The sequence below is a fragment of the Phacochoerus africanus genome, chromosome 1 (genome assembly GCF_016906955.1).
Source record: "Phacochoerus africanus isolate WHEZ1 chromosome 1, ROS_Pafr_v1, whole genome shotgun sequence".
Taxonomy (NCBI): Eukaryota; Metazoa; Chordata; class Mammalia; order Artiodactyla; family Suidae; genus Phacochoerus; species Phacochoerus africanus.
This window is the reverse complement of record NC_062544.1, coordinates 105883628-105905709: the sequence shown is the minus strand read 5'-3', so window position 1 is coordinate 105905709 and position 22082 is coordinate 105883628. Positions and strand designations below refer to the sequence as shown.

Sequence of the window (22082 nt, the reverse complement as noted above, 5' to 3'; positions counted from 1 at the left end):
ATGGGAATTCCCTTGTGGCACAGTATGTTAAGTATCCCGAGTGGTCACTGCAGTAGTACCTGTCGCTCCTGTGGTGCAGGTTCAGTCCCTGGCCTGGGAACATCCACATGCCACAGATGCAGCCAAACAAAAAAACTTTATTTATGGAAACTGAAATTTGAATTTCATGCAATTTTCACGTCATGAAATTTTTTTTTTCTTTGGTCTTTTTAGGGCTGTACCTGTGGCTTGTGGAGGTTCCCAGGCCAGGGGTTGAATTGGAGCTGCAGCTGCTGGTCTACACCACAGCCCCAACAATGCCAGATCCAAGCCCAGTCTGTGACTTGCACCACACCTCATGTCAACACTGGATCCTTGACCCACTGAAAGAAGCCAGGGATCAAATCTGTATCCTCGTGGATACTAGTCGGCTTCATTACCACTGAGCTGACAGAACTCCCTGTCATGGAATATTCTTTTGATTTTTTTTTTCTTCTTTTTTAGTTACATGCAGGGAATATGGAAGTTCTCAGGCCTGGGATTGAATCCAAGACATAGCTGTGACCTACACTGGATCCTTAACCTACTGAATCAAACCAGGGGTCAAACTCACACCACCACAGAGACAACACCAGATCATTAACCCACAGTGCCACAGTGGGAACTCCCCCTGTTTTGATTTTTTCCCCCAATGATTTAGAAACCTAACAACCATTCTTAGCTTGTGGGTGCAGGGGTCGCCCTCTAGATGGGAATTTACCAAGTTCAGGCTTCTTGGCCTGGCTAAAAAGGTCTTTTGCGATCTGCCCCGGCTTATTCCTCCAGCCTCATCTTTTGCTACCTTCTCTTTCCCACTTCCATTTAGGCCATGAACTTAGCTTTTCTCTGTCCTTAATGAGCCATTCTGCTTTTGCTTTCTGTCATTCTGTTCCCTTTGCCCAGGACATAGATCATTCTTTCCTGTCCTCCTTCCCCTTCCACCCTTTCTTCCTCCACCACTTACTGATAACCGACTCCTCATTCAAGGCTTGACTCAATCAGTACTTATTCTGTGCAGGGAGGATGCTGATCCAGGCTGCTTGTGTTTATATCTCAGCCCCACTTCTTGTCACTTGACCATTTTTTGGTGCCTCAATTTCTCATCTGATAAAAAAAAAGGAATTCTTATTCTTCTTCTTCTTCATCATCATCATCATCATCGTCATCATCATCATCATCTCCATGGTTTTTCTTTGTTAGAGTCCACTGAGCCAGCACACGGCCAGCACTGGGAATCACGTGTTCCACAGAGTAATTCTGCAGTCCACGTTTACTCTGCACCTCAGATAGAAGAGACAGTTTCTCTTGTCCCTTCTGCACCCTTTATAGACAGCTATCATAGCACTTGTGGTACTTGATAGCGCTCTCAGCCCTATGCATCACACTGTAATAAGAGACGCTCAGTAAATGTTTATTAAGTGCATGAGAGAGAAAAGGGAGAAATCTTAGCCTGACTTCAAGTGGATTCCAAGATAAAAATCTCTTGCATTTCACTAAGTAACAGGACAAAAATAAACAAGTTTATTAAATTGAAAATAAATTTTAAAACATGTCATATACAGTTGCTGGTTTTTTTTTTTGTTGTTGTTGTTAGGCTCATTTCTGTAGGAGGAAAGCAATGCTGGCCACACGTACAGTCTCCTGACCTCTTAGAAACCTTGTGCCCCTGCCAGTCTTTTATCTCACTGACTGCGCTTCTTTCTGTTCATTCCCTTCCCTTCTCTGCTGCAAGGACAAGCATGCTCCTTACCACCTGTAGTTTCAATGCGTGGAGCTGTGGGGCCAGTACAGGTTTATGTCTTGGGGAGAGTGCCAAAGGTTCAAAGAATTATTAGCAAAAGGAGGCCATCTGCAGGGCCACAGGGTTCAGAAAGATGGAAGGTGAGGGCTTAGGACTGAGCAGAACAGAAAGCACTGGGCTGGATGTGGGGAGGTGGAGATTGAGCCCTTGGCTGGTTCACAAGGGCATTATTGCCAGTGAAGAGACAGTTCATGTAAAGCTGTGGACAGATTGGTCTTTCAGGCACATCACAGCATGTAGAGTCAGAGGTGTCTTGTCAAAGAGCTTCACATGTTGCATGGAGAGCCTCTTGACTGCAGCTCTTTCTTCTCAACTTCTGTACTTTCTGTGGTAGAAACATTCTGTTGCCTGGATTCATTCAGCAGGTATACATTATTATCACAGGGCTATATTGCACATCTGTTGAGTTAAATAGGTAGAAAAGCATTTTGCGGAGTTTCTAATGTAATGTAAGATTCTTCTCTTCCCACCTAAAATCTCCTTTCTGTTGGGAAACACTTTTTACCTAGCCAGATTTTCTCTTACTGAAGTTCATGTCTTTTTCACGCTATTTTAGGCAATGGGAGATTTTTGTGTCAGAGGGCTTTCTGGTATGGCTCATCTGCTAACTTAATTTTAACACTTCCTCAGCAAATGAAGCAGTCAGCTTTATAACTTGGATTAAGTTATTTTTATTCTGTATGTTTCGTGACCATTGAGGTGCAGATTTCCTCAGGGAAGAAGTATCATGCCCATCCATAAGAAGAACTCTGTAGATCTTTGTAAAATGACCGGATCTGAAATCCTCTGTGCTAAAGCTGCTCAACTCTTAATCCTGCCCTTTTTGTATGTGAAAAATAATGTCTTTATATGTGTACTTTTATTGGTAAGACTCTTACAGTTCTCTGCAAGAGGATTATCAAACATTGCAGGCTAGGGCAAACATTTCAAGGAGAAATAGTACAAATATTCTTGCTTTCAAGATAGACATAATATCATGCCATAACTAAACATTATGAAACCATTTCCTTTTGAAGCTGATGCACTGAACCAATAATTTGAAATTCAGCTCGATGTTAGAGACCTTTTATTTTAAATGACTGTTGTTGGTCCACAAGGCTGGTAAGTTATGTAAGCCATAAGAAATGAAAAAGCTTTGTAGTCTAGTGCTCAGTTATGAACAAATAAGAAATCTAAAACTCCTAACCAACATTGTTGGAAAGCTTACAAATTTCCAGCATCTATTTTGGGTTTGTACACAAGTTGGCCAGAAGCAGCTTGTTCAAAGAATCAAATGTGAATTATTTTTTTAAAAAAGGAGGCAGGGATAAGATGGAATTGGAATGGGTGCAAGTTCAGATCTGTGGTGGGCAATCCTAAATGACCTTCAAGACTCCCAGCCTATCTTCTCCCAGTTATTCAGTTAAACACTAGTTTAGTGTTGCTGTGAGGGGTTACTGCAGATGTCATTAAACCAGTCCCAAACTAGTTGACCTTATAATGGAGATCATCTGGGTGGGCCTGACTAATCATATGAACCATTTAAATCTGGTCTGAGAGCTCCTGCTATGGCACAGTGGGATTTGTGGCATCTTGGGAGTGCTGGGATGCAGGTTTCATCCCTGACCCAGCACAGTGGGTTGAGGATCTGGCATTGCCACAGCTGCAGCTTAGGTTGTGACTGCAGCTCAGATCTGATCCCTGGCCCGGGAGCTCTATGTGCCTTGCGGCAGCCAAAAATATAAATAAATAAATAGATAGATACTTAAGTAAGTAAATAAATCTGGTCTAGAGGTCAGAGAAAGGGAAATCAAAGAGCTTTGAAGCTTGAGATGGATTCTGCATGGAGGAGATTTTCCATTGCTAGTTTTGGAGATGAAGGAGGCCATGTGGCATGGAATGTGAGTGGCCTCTGGAACCTGAGAGGGACACCTCGCTGACAGCCAACAAGGAAGTAGGTACCTCGGTTCTACAAGTGCAGGGAACACAATTCTATCAACAACACAATTGAAAATGAATCCCTTCCACTCTCCAGATGGAAACTTAACTTAGCCTAGCTGGCGTCTTGATTCTAGACTTTTGATACTCTGAGCAGATAACCCTGCCAAGTTGAGCTAGGCCTCTGAACTACAGACCTTCGAGCCAATCAATGGATGTGCTTTAAGCTGCGAAGTCTGTGGTAATTTGTTAGTCAACAATAGAAAACTAAAGTAAAGCCTCAATCATATCTCCTTTGTGTCACTCTAATAGCCTATTATTTGGTCTCTATTGTTCTAGACCAGTGTTACTCAAACTATTTGGTGAAGACACAGTTTCTGAAATGTCAGTGTCTTGCAGACTAATGCTGTGGCAGGTTGTATTTTACGAAGATGGCTGCAAAAACATCTCCCATCCTGTGCTCTTCTGTCACGTGACCACGCCACTCCCACATCAGGAGGCTCTCGTTCCCTCTGCTTCGGCTAGCCCTAATAACTGGCTTATAACCACTTCTTGATATCAAGTGATGCTCTGTGTTCCACGGCTGAATTAGAAAAGACCATGGGGCTTCTGCCTGGTTCTCTAGGAACACTCCTCCTTGGCACCCAGCTACCATGCTGTGAGAGGCCAAGCCACGTGGAGAGGGCAGTACTGGGTGATCTAGTTAGCAGAATTAACAGCCTTCCTTGAGTCATCCCAGCCAAGAAGCCTGACATGTGAATAAAGAAGCCTTCAGATAATTATAGCCCCTAAGCTAGTCTAGTCAACCATAGCCTTCCTTTGTGTCTTCCTAGCTGAGGCCTCAAACATAGGGGACAAAGACAAGTCATCCCCACTGTACCGTGTCCAAGTTCATGACCCACAGAATCCGTGAATGTCATAAAGTAGTTATTGTTTGCCGAGACTATACTTGGGCTTGTGGGTTATGTACCCGCAGACAACCAGAATAAGCATTTTTATAAAATGCTATGAAAGTGAAATTAAAAAAAAAAAACAATATAAGCAGAAATCACATAATCTATGCTACCGTATTGGTCAAAGCATTTAAAGACCGGCCCAGATTTAAAAGGAGAGGAAGCAGACCTCACCTTTCAAAGAGAGGAGACTTGAAGAATTTGGGAGCCATTAAAAAAAAAAACAACTTTAAAATTTGAAATAATTTTAACTTTAGAGAAAAGTTGCAAAAATAAGACAAAGAATTTCCATCTGCCCTTCACCCAGCTTCCACGAATGATAACATCTTATGGAACCGTAAGACAGTTGTCAAAGCCAGGAAGTTACCATTGTTAATAATACTATTAGCTAATCTGCCCGTCTTATTCCAGTTCTGTCAGTTTTTCCCAATAACGTCCTTTCTCTGTTCCCTGGTCTAATTGTGGACTGCACAGTGCATTTAGTTTTCCTGTCTCCTTGGTCTACTCCAGCCTAGGATGGTTCTCACCCTTCCCTGGTCTTTCATGACTGTGACACTTTAGAAGTGTGTGGGTAGTTGTTTTGTAAGATACCCCCCAAAGTTGCTTGAATTTATCATGTTTAGATTAGGGTTGCACATTTTTCAGAAGTGATGATGTAACCTTCTTAGTTGGTGATATCAAGGTGGACCTGACATCAGTATGTCCTATTCCTGGTGATGTAAGAAATGTTTCCTAGGGGGTATGGGGGTCCCTGCCAGGATTCTCCACTCTAGAAAGCTCGTAGACAGGTCCTTTGAGACTTGCAGGTGTTCTGTCATCATATTTGGGTGGGGCCATGTTTTAAAACTGCCACAAAGTTAAAATTTCTCATTAGATCCAACAGATATAAACTTAGTCTTTCCAGTTTCCATTGTTCCATTGTCATAGGTCTGTGGCTGTTTGCAGGCTGGCTCTGGTCTGCAGACCACACTTTTGAGAAGTACTTGTTCCAGGTTGCATTCCTTCACTAGTTCATTTTTCCTGTTACCATCAGATTGGAGTTTGAATAGCAAATCCAACTGTGTCATTGTTCTGTTTAAAATCTGTCAGAGACTTCTCATACTTCTGCGGCGAAAACCAAACTTCTGAGCCTGATGGTCAAGATTATGTCATTCTGCTCCACCTTTCACATTATCCCTGTATAAGTTAGACTGTTCCACTTATTCTCACCATTGTCTCCACATAGGCGCGTCTGTCTCCTTCACACACACCACAGTTGTTTTCACTAGACAATCCTCTGTATTTCAAGGCTCATGAACACTTCTCAGTAATCTGGCTCAGTAAGTTTCCCCCATGTCTGGTCCCCTATAGCCTGTGCCTATACCTCTGATAGAAGTTGAATTTTGTTTTTATATTTGGTTATATATCTGTCAAGTCACTTGACTCTGAACTTGAGGGCATGGATTTTGAGTTTATAAGATGAGCCCATGGCAAGAATTCAATAATGTTAACCATAAATCGAGACAATTCCCAGGAAAAAAACATATCCAATAATAAGTTAGATCTGTGTGACCAGATGGATTCTAGAAATGCGGAGACAGTGGGTAGAGAAGTCTTCTGGGGAGGACAGTGTCCCTGGTTGAATAGATCCACCAATGGACATTGTGGCTGTGGACATCTGGTCCTCCTTCATGTGCATTCTCTCTATGCCATGACTAGATAAAAACTTGAATCAAGGAAGCAAACCCAAGACAGTGCACTCCATGGATGGACCCCTGTGTCTCCTTAGGCCTGTTTTATTGCTTTTGGGGACCACTTTCTTGTCCTGCAAAACTGAGCAAAGGGCAGGCAGAGATCCTCTGCCTTCTTCTCTCTGCATTTCTTCCTGTTTTAAGTGTTGAAGGAAACTTTTAAAAATGTTAATAATAGTTTGAAATTCAGCCCAACTGCTGCTGTAGTTGGCTCTTAGAATAGAAGTGGACTGGTCAATATGTTCCTAGTTTTTCCTAAGTTGCACCTAACTGGTCTTTTATATCTAAATACTGCTAGATTGATATTTAGCCCTATTTTCTAAGAAATGTAATTGTGCCAGAAAATAGAGAAAACCAAGGCCGTCATGATTCCATAGGTCACTGCCAATAATTTTAACTCAAAAGTACTTGTTCTTTCTTATATCAAAAGTGTTGAGCTATTATTTAAAATATGCATTTAGGAGTTCCTGTCATGGCTCAGTGGTTAACGAAACTGACTAGGAACCATGAGGTTGTGGGTTCGATCTCTGGCCTCACTCAGTAGGTTAAGGATCCGACGTTGCTGTGAGCTGTGGTATAGGTCATAGACGTGGCTTGGATCCTGCGGTGCTGTGGCTCTGGCGTAGGCTGGCAGCTGTGGCTCCGATTAGACCCCTAGCCTGGGAACCTCCATATGCCACGGGTGCAGCCCTAGAAGAGAAAAAAATAAAATAAAAAAATAAAATAAATAAAATATGCGCTTAAATTCTTCTCGTAGTCATGGCACATTTTGTGATAAAATCTTATATATTTGTGCTTGTAGCTTCCATAGATAAATCTCAACTAAGTAATTATCAGAATTTAAATGTATGGTATTTTAAATGAGTTCTCAAGCATTAATAAATACATTTTTAGCAGTAAGTAAAATAAGATATCACTTAAAACTTATCAATCAATACATTTTAAAACATTTCCCAACACCAATGGCCAATACCAACAGGAGGGAATTAGAATGCCAAATAATGTATCCTAAAGATTTCCATAAGTTCATTCAAAATTTTTACTTCAAACAGAACCTCTTTTGTTCATAATATAACCCACAGGTATACAAAATCTCAGTGACTCTCCTGAAACAAAACTTTGTAAGGAAAACTTACCACACACCATCTTATCATTAAGTTACACTGTTAAGGGGAAAAAGACACCCCTTGAAACAGAAATACCTGAGGTAAAGTGGTCCCAGGAATGGAATTTGGAAAGGGCACTATATTTCAGTTTAATCATCTGGAATTACTTAAACACAGCATGCTTACATGACTAACATAAAGGAAGAAAAGCTTACTGTAATATAGTTAATATCTTCACAATCCTTTGAAGATTCAGGATAATTTCGAAAAGATCTCTACTTTGTTTTTGGTTTAAAAACATTCAGATGAAGCTTTTCCCTTCCTGTCCTTCAGGCTGTCCATAAACCATAGAAATTCATTCTTTTCGAATTTAGGAAATAATAGACTCATATAGTAAAATGATTCTGGTCATTTAAATCATGGGGCCAGCTACAATGGAGCCCCCAAATAAGATAACCTTTTGCATCATGATTTTTCCAGCATCTGCTATAGTGATTTAAGACTTGCTGCTTGAATAATTCCCTGGGAATCAGGCACTTTGTTTAGAGGCGAGCCTTGTCCTTCCTGGTCTGCAGAGGTCAGGGCACCAGAGTCGCCCTCCAGAGTAGTACCACACCAGAGGAACAGAGTCCATTACTCATAGCACATCAAAGGTTTGATCATTTGAGACCTGAGCCACTATTTGTGCCTCTGGTGGTGTATGAAAGGAGATGCTTAAAGTATGGAGAGTTACTTTGTAAAATCAAAATTTAAGAACAGGGAGTTCCTGTCATGGCTTAGTGGTTAAGGACCCCAACTAGTATTCATAAGGATGCGGATTCGATCCCTGGCCTCGCTCAGTGGGTTAAGGATCCGGTGTTGCCGTGAGCTGTGGTGTGGGTCGCAGATGCGGCTCAGATCCCAAGTTGCTGTGGCTATGGCATAGGGAAGCATCTGTAGCTCCGATTAGACCCCTAGCCTGGGAACCTCCATGTGCCAACAGTGTGACCCTAAAAAGGCAAAAGACAGAAAAAAAAATTAAGAGCAGATTGAAGACCTATGGTCTCTAAAGCAGTCTAAAATATGTGGATTTCAGATGTTTTATCCATAGTTCACAATTAAAAAATGCATTTATATCATTACCCAGTACACATATGCAGACGTATAAGTGAAATAAAAATGCCATGGAACAATACTATGTTCCAGCTAAGATCCATGAGGATGTAGGTTCCACCCCTGGCCTGGCTGTGGCTGTGGCATAGGCTGGCAGCAACAGCTCCGATTTGACGTGTAGCCTAGGAACTTCCATATATTGTGGGTGCAGCCCTAAAAAGGCAATTTTTTTTCTTTTTTGGTCATTTTAGGGCCACTCCTGCAGCATATGGAGGTTCCCAGGCTAGGGATCTAATCGGAGTTGTAGCCACCAACCCATGCCAGAGCCACAGCAACACCAAATCTGAGCCATGTCTGTGACTTATACCACAGCTCACAGCAATGCTGGATCCTTAACCGACTGAGTGAGGCCAGGGATTGAACCCGCAACCTCATGGTTCCTAGTAGAATTCGTTTCTGCTGTGCCACAATGGGGACTCCAAGACAAATTTTTTTTTTTTAAAAAATTGAGAAAATGCTAGTCAATACTCAGTAAACTCATCTCATTGCCTATTTATTAGTCAGTTCCCACAGTCTGGAAAAACACTACCTTAAATAGTTGTAAGCTCTTGCAGTCGCCCGTGTTCTGTACCCGCTTTAGAGGTCTTTTGGAATTACATTTGAGGTTGGTTCATGAGTCACAGAAAATATCATAGAAAAAAGTTGCTTTTCACTAAAAGCAGTTTCATTTAGCTTGAGTTCCCCTTTTTATTTACCAGATGTGGCTCTAAATTATGTGTTAGTCAAATTAAAGAACACAGTTGTTCTGGTTGGTTGTGTTAGAACCTGAAGTTAATAGACTTAAGAGTTAGTCCAGGCCAGCCTGCTCCTCATGGAGAGAACCAGAGAAGAACTAGCAGTAATTTTAAAGAATTAATTAAGGGAGTCCCTGTTGTGGCTCAGGGGGTAAAGAACCTGACATAGTGTCTGTGAGGATGTGGGTTTGATCCCTGGCCTCCCTCAGTGGGTTAAGAATCCCAAGTTGCTGCCACTGTGGCGTAAGTTGCAGAAGAGGCTCAGATCCATTGTTGCTATGGCTGTGGTGTAGGCTGGCAGCTGCAGCTCTGATTTGATTCCTAGCCGGGGATCTTCTATATGCCCTATTAAAAGAAAAAAAGAATTAAGATTCTTTATGTAGCCATATGTTAGAAATTGAATATTTTGGAGTTCCCGTTGTGGCTCAGTGGGTTATGAACCCAAGTAGTATCCATGAGGATGTGGGTTCGATCCCTGGCCCTGCTCAGTGAGTTAAGGATCTAGAGTTGCTATGAGCTGTGGTGTAGATTACAGACGTGGCTATGGCATAGGCTGGAAGCTGTTGTTCCGATTCCATCCCTAGCCTGGAAACTTCACATGCCGCACATGTGGCCCTAAGAAGCAAAAAAGAAAGAAAGAAAAGAAGGAAAGAAAGAAAGAAAAGTTGAATATATTTAAAAATACCATCATGGAAAATTTGGTGTTGTGAGTGGCTGCTTTTGGATCTGAATGTCAGGGTGGGCTGTGATACAGCTGTAACTTTTAGGTACCTCTGGGGAAGCAGTGGTACCTCTGTCCCTGTGATCTTCTTGGCTTTGGTTGCTAAGGCAACACAGAGATGTTTATGCTGAGCCTAATAAGAGTATATATGATAAATATTTAAAAGAGGAGTTCCCATTGTGGCACAACAGGATCAGTAGTATCTCTGGACGCAGGTTCAATCTCCAGCCTGGTTAAGGATCTGGCATTGTCACAGTTGTGGTGTAGGTTGCAACCATGGCTCAGTTCTGATCCCTGGTCCAGGAACTCCATATGCCGCAGGGTGGCAAAAAAAAAAAGAAAAGAAAAAAAAATTTAAGACGAATTTAAGAAATGATATGGTTAACATTTGGAAGTTGAGGAAGAGGATTAAGGCTGTGCTAGCCCGAATGCATCCTGAGTCTGCGTTTTCCATCCTATCTAGGCATGGTATAAGGAGCTCCATCTTTTTTATTTTTTAAATGATTTTTATTTTTTTCCTTTATAGCTGGTTTACAGTGTTCTTTCAGATTTCTGCCATACAGCAAGGTGACCCAGTAACACACACACATATACATTTTTTTTTCATTTTTAATTTTTTTTCTGTCTTTTTGACTTTTTTAAGGGCTGCACCTGCGGCATTTGGAGGTTCCCAGTCTAGGGGTATAATTGGAGCTGTAGCTGCTGGCCTACACCACACACAGCAACTTGGGATCCGAGCCGCATCTTCGAGCCACACCACAGCCCACGGCAACGCCAGATCCTTAACCCACTGATTGAGGCCACAACTTCATGGTTCCTAGTCGGATTCCTTTCCGATGCACCACGGTGGGAACTGCACACATATGCATTCTTTTTTCTCACATTATCATGAGGAGCTCTGTCTTCATACCCAAGCTTTCTCTTGCCCAGGAAAGTGAGAGAATGTAAATGAATTTAACATCCATCATCAAAACATTTTCCCTCTAATACACTGAGACTACACAGAAATCATCATGTTTGTTTTTGCTAGATCCTGAGCTCAGGCTTTCTAAGTGTTTGAGTCTTTGGGAACTCTCTGTGTATCTCACGTTCCCTTAACAGATATTTGTAATACACTGTGATCTTTTTTTGGGATAGTCTCATAGGCTTTTCTTTCATCACTGTATGATCATAGACAAACAAGCTCTAGGGAAGCCAGATGATAAATTCCCTTTCTATCCACCTGGTTATTTTCTGAGAGAGAGAGAGACAAACAGCACATACCTACCACAGGAGCAACGTGCTTATCTTAAGTGCAATAGTTTATTCTACAAAGTATTCTAATGAAGTTAAGGAACCTGTTTTTTTCTTTCACTGAAGCAAGATCAGCAAATTACAGCTTGTGGGTCAAATATGGCCACTGCCTGTTTTTGTTAATAAAATTTTATTGGAATACAGCCATACCTATTCATTTATGTACTATTTATGCCAGCTTTTATATTACAGTGACAAAGGTAAAAAGTTGCTATAGAAACTGTGTAACCTGCAAAACCTAGAATATTTACTATCTGGCTCTTTATAGAGAAAAGTTTACTGACCCCTGGACTAAAGGAATATTTAGAGATTAAAATATTATTCTTTTAAAAACTACCACTTTTGAATCAAGGCTATTTTCCCTTAAATCACATGAAAAAATTCTTTTGTTACAAATAGGTGACGGTTTATAACTAGGTTTGATGAGAGAAAGTGCCTGGAAACAACTGGGTGATTAGTGTCTTTTTTTTTTTTGGCTATGCCTGTGGTATGTGGATATTCTCAGGCCAGGAATTGCACCTGTGCCTCAGTGACACCCCAAGTTGCTGTAGTAACAACACCGGATCCTTAACCTTGCCGCCCCACAAGAGAAGTCCTGGTGTCTACTTTTTTTTAAAGTTAAAGATTGTTAAAAATCATTGTTCATTAAATCTTTAATGCTGTGAAGATAACTAATGAGGCATATTTGAAGGATTACAGTGTGGGATGCTTATAATTTAACTGCATGGAGAATTGGTCACATTATTTCAGTTGGTATTGTCTATTTTGATAGTCTTTATAATAATTGTGAATTTTAATAAAGTTTTACATTTACAGATATCAATTCATTTGAGATTTAACTTGCCACAGATCAGTGAGGCTAAGCTAATAGTCATTTGCAAAGAAGCCCCATGTTTCTTGTGTTTAGTAGATGTGGTTCAGTGTATTAAAACGAGATTTAATCTTACTATTTCTTGGTCATAGAATTTAAACAATGAAACATGGGGCTGCAGTGTGCCATATCAGGATAGCAGTTAAATAATTAATTAAAAAATAATTAACAAATTATCTTTTAATTTTTTTAACAGACTTGTGGAAGAAAGCAAATTGATCCCACGCATTTTCGAAGTAATTCTGGTAAGAGAAGAGGCGTGTTTCTGAAATTCGAGTAAAATATTTTTAAAGTTTTGTCCACATTGTTTGGTTGGGTTCTAACCATAACTCTGCCCAAAAGAATTGTGTCCATTGTCTCACTTAGCCTTATTGGGCTTCAGTTTCCTTATCTGAGCTCCTGTCCAATTCTGAAATGGTATAGAGACACCATGTAACATCTGCCCTCTTTTCACAAATCTTGTGCATTTTATTTCTATTGAGCTAAAAAATGTTACTTATTATAGGAGTTCCCATTGTGCTGCAGTGAAAATGAATCTAACTAGGCACCATGAGGTTGTGGGTTTGATCCCTGTCCTTGCTCAGTGGGTTAAGGATCTAGCGTTGCTGCGAGCTGTGGTGTAGGTTGAATATGCAGCTTGGATCCTGCATTGCTGTGGCTGTGGTGCAGACTGGCAGCTGTAGCTCCAATTGGACCCCTAGCCTGGCAACCTCCATATGCTGTGGGTTCAGCCCTAAAAAAAAAAAAGTTACCAATTATAGAAGGAATATTTTATTTGAGGTTGGCTTGTGGAGGAAGGGCAGAATGATGATCACTGTGCTTCAGTGTAAATTTTCTAATGTTCAGTATGAATCACTCTGACTTTGCAGACGCTGGGTCTGATCAACAATTTTATGCCTATGGCAGGAAGCTGTCTTCCTCAGAACGTAGAATAGCTTAACTTCCAGACTCTGTTTTTTCTACTCAAAGAATGCAACTGGATGGAAACCTTTCCTCTCTGGTTCCTGTGTGTAGAGAATAAAACTGAATGTAGGGTCGGCTTTTCTCACTTCTGATAAAGCCCTCTCTGTACTTCATTCCAGTCTGAGAATTAGGCTGATAACTGAGTAGATAGAGTGAAGGAGCGCCCTTGGCCAAAGAAATGTTCTCTTGAACCTGAGTGGTTTGTCCCCCTGGACCAATAGCTTTCCCTCCGTAGCTAACTGACAGTGCAGGGGACATATCCCCAGCCAGATCAGCCTACCCCACCTTGGTTGTCAGTTGTCAATAGAACAATAGCTGTTATTGTCTGATAACCCTACACATGGAAAATGAGCTCTCTTTAATGATTCTAAAATATTAATCTACAAGTTGTTTGTGTACTGATAGGGCTGTATGGTGAAAATGTTATTTTTCTCAGCTGCAGATTGTCCATTTCCTTTGAGGAGAGCTGTTGTGTTTGTGGAGCTATTTGAATTAGGGGAGCTAGGAGTAGTTTGTGGGTAGTGTTCCTAAAGCGGACTCGAGTGACGATAAGATGACCCAGAGGATTGCATTGCTTCAAAGGGTAAAAGGAGATTTTAGAGGTGGTATCAGGAGAAGAAATAGAGAAAAATGAGATAAAGAACCATGGATATGAAGAGCTGGCCAGTGGTTTCTTTGAGGCTTTGCTTGGTGGTGTGTGTGGCTTCTACCGATAGTAGGACATACCCAACTTACTCACTTGCTGTGGAGTTGTATTTGTTTTTGGAGGACCTTGGATGCTGTAAATGGCTGGGTTTGGCCAAATGAGGCAGGAGCCAGAGCTGTCCATGCTCAGCCACATCTGGCTTGCATTTGAAAAGAGACTGGTGTTTGGAGTTCCTGCTGTGGCTCAGAGGATTAAGAACCCTATTTAGTATCCAATCTCTAGTATCCAAGAGAACGTGGGTTCAATCCATGGCCTTGCTCAGTGGGTTAAGGATCTGGCGTTGCCATGAGCTGTGGTGTAGGTCACAGATGTGGCTGGGATCCTGCATGCTGCTGCTGTGGCGCAGATCAGCAGCTGCAGCTCCAGTTCGACCCCTAGCCTGGAAGCTTCCATATGCCGCAGATACAGCCCTAAAAAGAAAAAAAAAAAAAAAAAAAAGGAAAGATAAAAGACAAAGAAAAGAAAAAGAAATTGGTGTTACAGCCAGATGAGAGCTGGGGCTAGAGTGGGCCTTAAACTCATGCATGTGACTCAGGCCTTGCTGTGGCAGGAGAGCTTCTGACCTGCTAAGGTCTATACAACTCTTTTTATGACTGGAAGAAAGTTCTCATCCTAACCTTTGGTGATCATCTCAAGTTCTCAAATCCAATTCATGAAAAATTCTTCCTTGTAGGTTACCAAGTCTCCTCCATACGTGATGAATCTTTGTGTAATAAGCACCTAACAAGGCTTCATATTTTACAAGTGTTTAATTGATTAATGCCATCATTTAAACCCTTGTCATTATGTCATAGCTGTCGCAGGGCATGGTTAGAGGTGCCATATGCTCTCTAGGTCAGGATTTCAGCTGGTCCTGAGCCCTATGACTTGGATGCATTTCTGGAATGAGGCTTTTCCTCTAGTCAGAACAGGTCCATACTCAAATTTTTTGTAGGCTCTTATTTTAAAAAGAGGTCCTGCTGCTAAAAAAGAAAGAAAGGGAGGGAGGAAGGAAGGAAGGGGGGGAGGGAAGAAAAGAAGAGAACAGAATTTGGAAATCACTGCTTTTTGGGAGAGGGCTCTTTGAAGTCCAAAGAATATTATTGAATCCCTATTCTACTCCTGTCTTTCTTGAGTTAGATAATCTCAAATTTTTCTCTGTATAAATACATTTTTAATCAGTGAAATCTTTGTAGCAGTTATACTGTGAACTATTACTTTGCCCTTTCTAAATTTTTGTCACCAAGCCAGACAAAATATTTTATTGATTCTTTGCTGTACATTTTTTTTTCAGTTTTAGCATTTCTGAAACCAGGCTGCACTTTCCAAACTGATGACATTTTACAGTTGCTTTCAGCCAGGTGACCTGGTTGTCATTGCCTTAACCAATTCATTTCACTTTTATTTTTCTTTTTATTAGTGCCCCAGAGTGATATATTATAAAAATATGTCTGACTGTGTTTAAAAGAGCTCTTTCAATAAAAATAAAATGAAAATTCTAAGTAATAAGAAGCCATGTCATAATTTAGTTGGCAGCATTTTTCTTTCTTAGTGCTTAATAAAATAATGGTGTATTATAGAACCGATGGATTCCTAGATTAAAGGAAGCACAGTATGTACTTCAGTTAGATTTGGTTTCTAAGTTCAAGGGCCTAGGTGCTGTCTAGCGTATACATAGCTGTTTCTAGCAACGAATTGATCAGAATGAGACATAAGGCTAGAGTGAGCCTTAAACTCATGCATGTGACTCAGGCCTTGCTGTGGCAGGAGAGCTTCTGACCTGCTAAGGTCTATACAGCTCTTTTTGTAACTGGAAGAAAGTTCTCATCCTAACCTTTGGTGATCCTGCCATGGCAAAGAGGATTAAAAATCCGAATGAATGCTGTGGGGGTGTGGGTTTTATCTCTGGCCTGGCACAGTAGGTTAAAGGATCCATCACTGCCACTGTTGTGGCTCAGATTTAATCCCTGGCCCTGGAACTTCCATATACCTTGAGGGCAGCCATAAAATCTAAAAAAAAGATTGCATGGGATCCATTGTTTGCTGTTTGTATCTTATAACCACTCATTAAAAAAACAAAACAAAACCCAACAAAAAGGAGTTCCCTTGTGGCATAGTGGGTTAAGGATCTGGTGTTGTCAGTGCTGTGGCTTGGGTTCTGCTTTGGTGCAAGTTGCTGCTGTGGAGAGGCTTTGATCTCTGGCCCTGGAACTTCCACATGAAAGCCCAAAACACCCCAACTGGACAAACAACCCCCTCCCCCCAGCATTTGACTTTTTCAACTCATGGTCCATTGTGACCTCTTGATGTTTTTCTTTACTCTTAGCCCATAACTCTTTTCCATCTTCTGTTTGATATACTTAAAGCCTGATGATGGACTTTATAACTTCCTTCTTTTCTAGAGTTCCTCCTGTGATATGCTCTTACCAGCAATGTATCCTTTCCTAGATGTTTTCTGTTAAGAAAGTAAAACTGCCTCTTCTGGTGGTGCTGGAATTGTGGCCAACTGCTGTGTCTTTCCTGCAGGCCTGGAGGAAGGTGAAGATGAAGGCAGCAGAGGTCTGAATTTGATGTCCTGTTTGGTAGGATCTTTATTGAGGGAGAAAGAGAATACTGAGAGTTCCAGGGACAGGACGTGATCAGCTCTGCTCAGCAGTGTGGGGAGGGGAGTCTGAGAAAAAGTAACCTTTGAATGGGGCCTAGAGGGGGCTGTTATGAGGAGCATTCCAGCTTAGGGGATGGTGGGTGCTTAAATGTGCCTGGATCAGGGCAATGGAGAGATGGTAGGGAGTGAGCAGTTTAGGATCAGATCCTGAAGGGCTTTATGCTGTTGTTCTTTCATATTTGTTGGCTTTGCAAATAATTTAGGCTTTTCAAAATGAGGATCCTCCAAATAAACTAGCGGTTACCAGTGGGGAGAGGGGGGCAATATTGGAGGAGAGGATTAAGAGATACAAATTATTATGCATAAAATAAGCTACAAGGCTATATTGTACAACACAGGGAATATAGCCAATGTTTTACAATAACTATAAATGGAGTATAATCTTTAAAAATGTGAATCACTCTATCATATACCTGTAACTTAAATAATATTGTACATAAACTGAGCTGAAATCAAATTAAAAAATTAAAATTAAAAATATCAGGATCCGAAGTTCCTGTCATAGTGCAGCGGAAATGAATCTTACTAGAAATCATGAGGTTGCAGGTTCGATCCTTGGCCTTGCTCAGTGGGTTAAGGATCCAGCGTTGTTGTGAACTGTGGTGTAGGTCGCAGACACGGCTCGGATCTGGCGTTGCTGTGGCTGTGATGTAGGCCATCAGCAGTAGCTCCAATTAGATCACTAGCCTGGGAACTTCCATATGCCATGGGTGTGGCCCTAAAAAGTGGAAAAAAAAAAAAAAAAAAAAGGATCCTTGGAGTTCCCTGGTAGCTTAGCGGGTTAAGGATCTTGCATGGTCAGAAGTTCCTGTTGTGGCTCAGTGGAAATAAATCTGACTAGCATTCAAGAGGATGCAGGTTTGATCCCTGGCTTTACTCAGTGGCTTAAGGATCCAGCATTGCTGTAGCTGTGGTGTAGGCTGGCAGCTACAGCTCCGATTCAACCTCTAGCCTGGGAACCTCCTCGTGCCCTCAGGCGCGGCCCTAAAAAGACCCCCCCCCCCCCCAAAAAAAAGGGATCTGGTCACTACTGTGGCACAGATTCAATCCCTGACCCAGGAATTTCCTCATGCTGTGGGTATGTCCAAAAAAAAATCAGGATCCTTTACGTAAAATCTGTTTGAGCCCTTTTGCTGTTGGGGCTATATGCCATGAGGAGGTAGGCTGCCCAGCCATGTGATGGGTCCAGGGAAAGAATCAGGCTTATATTGGAAACTTGAAACTGGTTGAAAGCTGAATTCTGGGAGTTGTCTGCAAATCACCATTAGCCAGGCTTTTAAGATGAGCCAAAGTAACTATGGGAAGGGAGCTTAAAAGAGACAAGGGTCTCAGAGATCTGATATAAAAGCCCAGAAGTTCTAATACTATATTTTGGGCAGAGAGCAGGCAGAATGTTTTTCATTGTGGGTTCTAGCTGCAAGTTTCCCCACTCCTGCCTGACAGGCCACACGGTGGGGAAAACCAGGTAGCTGATAGCTTACAAAAAGGAGCTGTCACAGCAGTTGGGCACTGCCTTGTCACTGGCAACACAAGGTAGCTGTGTTGGGAGAGGAGTGGAGGCTCAGACAGCTGAATGGATTTCCATACGCAGACTTGAGGATCTGTGACACTAAGGCAGTTTGGATCTGCCTAATATATTCGGGTTCCGGAGGAAAGTCAGTCATAGAAGGGCCTCATGGCTTGATATTTGAGTGCAAAGTTGCTGGATGAACAGGATGGAAGGCATTCTTTTTCTTCCCTTCCCACTTTCCAAAGAGTGGATGTTGCTTTTTAATGTATCTTAAATATGAATTTGGATGGATCAGCCTTTGGATTTTGCTATCACTCTAATCGCTCATTTTATTTCAGTGGTTGATGTTTTGGCCTACTTCCATGAATCATTTTAATGCCAAGTAATATGGGCAACCTGTATTTTATTGGGGGGAAATCTATATTCATAACAGATTTTCCAATATGTGCCAAAATATTGCTGTCATGCTATTTTATGTGTCTATTCCACAACAAACAATTAAAGAGCAATTTCATTGGCAAATGTTAACAATAAAAATGGGATTAGCAATGCACTAGGCTGACAATTATATTGTTTCAACAATTCTCAAGGATAGCGGTTGAAGTAAGCTTGAGTAAATCTTTCAAGTCATCTCTGTCTTTAGAAAAGAGTGTCTTTTATGGGCCTTTGGAGCCTAAAGGATTTAATCACTGAAATTCCAAAGTAGTACATATACGTAGCCATATTACATTTAAGGGATGTTTCCAATCTTGACCATTCATCAAGGCCTTTAAAATTACTTTGCTCCATTCTAGTTATAACCCACCTAACGTTAATTGGTTCTTAGGGTGTGTTAAAATGACAAGTTCCTTATAAGTTTAAGGATCTGCATGCTTATATCCAGTATGCCGTTAATTTTCTGTGCATGAGCATGCATTTCTAAAATAGAAAACATGGTTTGATTTCAAAATGCTTGATTTAGGAAAGTACTTTAAAAGTTATATGAGGAATACTTAATGTATGCAGGGGATGAATCTGATTCTTCAGTCTTCATGGACACCTATCATGGATTCTGTAGATTGTAAAATGGAGCTCTATAACAATTCCTGTTATATACGAAGGTGATTTTACACGCTGCTAAAGTTACTGCCATTAAAGTATGTACTTTGAGGTGTTTTGTTCAGCAGGGGTGGGGGTGGAGTGGGGGAGGAAATGGAATTGCACAGACCTGTTCTTAGTGGCTTGTGTCATAAGTTTATATTTGCATATACTCTCTAGGGCTAGAGACAGTAGATTAAATGAAGTGGAGTTACCCATATCACAACTGAACTAATGGCTTTGATCTCATCAGTTCCATGTTATCTGGTTAGCTGAATTAATGGGTTGAAGCTAAGCAATATAAGCTTTTATCAGTAAACTTGAGCTGAAGCATAACTAGTTTCTGCATAATCAGCCCAATTGGTTTGAAAGAAGATGGACTTTATTAAGATAAAAACTCTACGTTATACCCACTTTAAAGAAATGTTAAACCAGAGCTTAGGATATCTCTGGGAAATCACAGAACATTGGGAGTTTGCAGCATAGATAAGGCTTCCTCCAGGCCAGTGGAATCTTGAGTTTTATCATTGACATTCTCATTTCTGGTTTTGCTCTATTAGTTTCTGGGCTTCACTTTGAGGAAACAGATACTCTTCCTTCTTTGTAAGGAGGTGGTCTCATTACAAAGCATAGAAGTAGAAAGTGATGAGACATTAGATAATGTATTTGCCTGGTCTAAGGTTTTTTTTTTTTTTTTTTTTTGTCTTTTTAGAGCCACACTCACGGCATATGGAGGTCCCCAGGCTAGGGGTCCAGTTGGAGCTTGTAACCACTGGCCTACACCACAGCTCACAGCAACGCTGGATCTTTAACCCACTGAGTGAGGCCAGGGATGGAACTCACATCCTCATGGATGCTAGTCCAGTGTGCTAGCCGGTGAGCCACGATGCGAACTCTGCTTTCGTGTTTTTTGATTTTATTCTGTGGAAAGAGACTTGTGAAGAAGTAAGGGTAAAATTAGGACACAGCATTAAGTGAAACCTCAACAAGAATGAAGAGAGAGGTGTGGTCCAGTAAGGTGTAAAGAGGGAGAATCAAGAGGAACTAAACAATGGATCAAATTTTGAAAAGAGGTAGTATAATACTGAAAAAAGGGGCAGTGTTGTCTTTTGAAGGTCTGTGACTCTTGTTGCTTATGTGAGCCTCTCCCTCTGCACTCATCTCATTGCCAGTGCTGTTCATTAATTTTTCCCCTAGACCTGCACTTTTAAATGTGGTAGCCAGTAGCCATATAAAGCGCAGCAAACACTTGAAACACGGCTGGTCTGAATTGAGATGCACCCTGAGTATCAAATATATACCAAATTTCCAAGAAGAGAGAGAATGTAAAGTCGTTGATTAATTTTCTTATATTGATTGCATGTTGAAATGACAGTATTTTCGATGTATTGGGGTAAGTGAAATACTACTAAAATGAATTTTATGTTGCCTTTTTTTTAAACAATTCTTTCAGAATTAAAAATATATGGCTTGCATTATATTTCTATCGGGTAGTGCTGCAGTCGGTGACTTCCTGTCTTATATCCTCAGTTACATTGTGAGTTTCACTTGAGAAAGAAACTGCTTACTTGTGGTACAACAGCATTTGCTGCTGGCACGTGGTCCTCCCTGCTCTTTTCATTTCTCTACATTTTGATTTATTAGTGAACCCCTTGAGAGAGGCGAGACATGACTATTATATTTAGACCCTTCTTCCTAGATTGCACTCACAGTTGACCTTTGTCCTCTTGATGGTGGAATTGCAAGACAAAACAGTAGGAAGGTGCAGGGTTCTTCAGGACGTGTACTCAGAAAAGGCAGTGTGGTTATGGCTCCCCTGAATTTTGGCCATGACTAGTAGTAACACTCAGTTTTGCTTCTATATCTGTAATATCTCAGACTGCCCAGTCATTGGCCATTGGTCAGCTTTGGTTCAGGCTTGTGTTAAAAATGCCTTGCTCTTTTGCTCTTCTCACTACCCAAAGCCCTATGTGTTTAGAGTCCCTTGATAGATGGAACAAAGAAAAATGACTCGTGGGTGCATATAAAGAATTACTGGAAGAGCCAAGTACAAAATCAGTGATTATTCATTCTCAATGTGTGACGAGTCAATATTATTTTTCTCATGGTTCTTCAGTAATGGTAGGGTCGTAAAATTACTAAGGAACAAAATAATTGAGGATACCTACTTCTTTAAGAATGTGGAAATGTCAGTAAAAAGTTTCTAGTTTTGATTAAATAAATCAGCAAACATCTATTAGCATTTTCTTTGGCTACTCTTTGCACTTCTTTTCTTGGATGGCAAGAAAAAGCAGAATTTATGCACTTACCCAGAGCTGCAAAGGATTTTCAGGCCGAGCTAGGAAATCTGATGCACTAAAGCAGTTTACAGATTTATGGGGGAAAGGAGAGCTTTTTAAATAGCTCTAGCAAGTGAGATTGCATTTTGGATTTATTAGAGGTACCAAATTGGGGAAAGACTGATGAGAAACCAGTAAAGACACGTTATTACATAGGATTTTTTTGGTTTACTTTTTCTGATAACAAAATGATACATACTTGTACAAAAGTTCAAACGGTACAAAAATGTCTAACATAGAACATGATGGTCTTCTCTAATATCGCAGCCTACAGCTTGATGCATATTCTCATTATTTTCCTTGTATGTATTATATCCACTAAGTGATATATTTTGTTTCTTTCTTACTTTATAATGTCCATGGCAGCAGTGTGTGTGTGTGTGTGTGTGTGTGTCTAAGTATAAAATTTTTCTGTTTAAAGGTCATGTAATATGTCTTTTGTATTAGCATAATTTATTTAGCCAATTCCATTGATGGACATTTCAAAGTTTCCCCCCAGCTTTTTGCTGATATAAGCAACCCTGAACAGAGAATATCTTTGTCACAT

General features: G+C 40.9%; 1 protein-coding gene across 3 annotated transcripts in view; it reads left to right on the top strand.

Annotated features, from left to right (window-relative positions):
* ULK4 (unc-51 like kinase 4) overlaps nucleotides 1-22082 on the top strand; it is a 521416-nt gene that overhangs the window by 224163 nt on the left and 275171 nt on the right. For all 3 annotated transcript variants that reach the window (XM_047770666.1, XM_047770657.1, XM_047770675.1), the window contains one exon: nucleotides 12493-12541. In XM_047770666.1, coding sequence (XP_047626622.1) covers nucleotides 12493-12541 — 49 coding nt within the window. The remainder of the gene's footprint in view (nucleotides 1-12492; nucleotides 12542-22082) is intronic.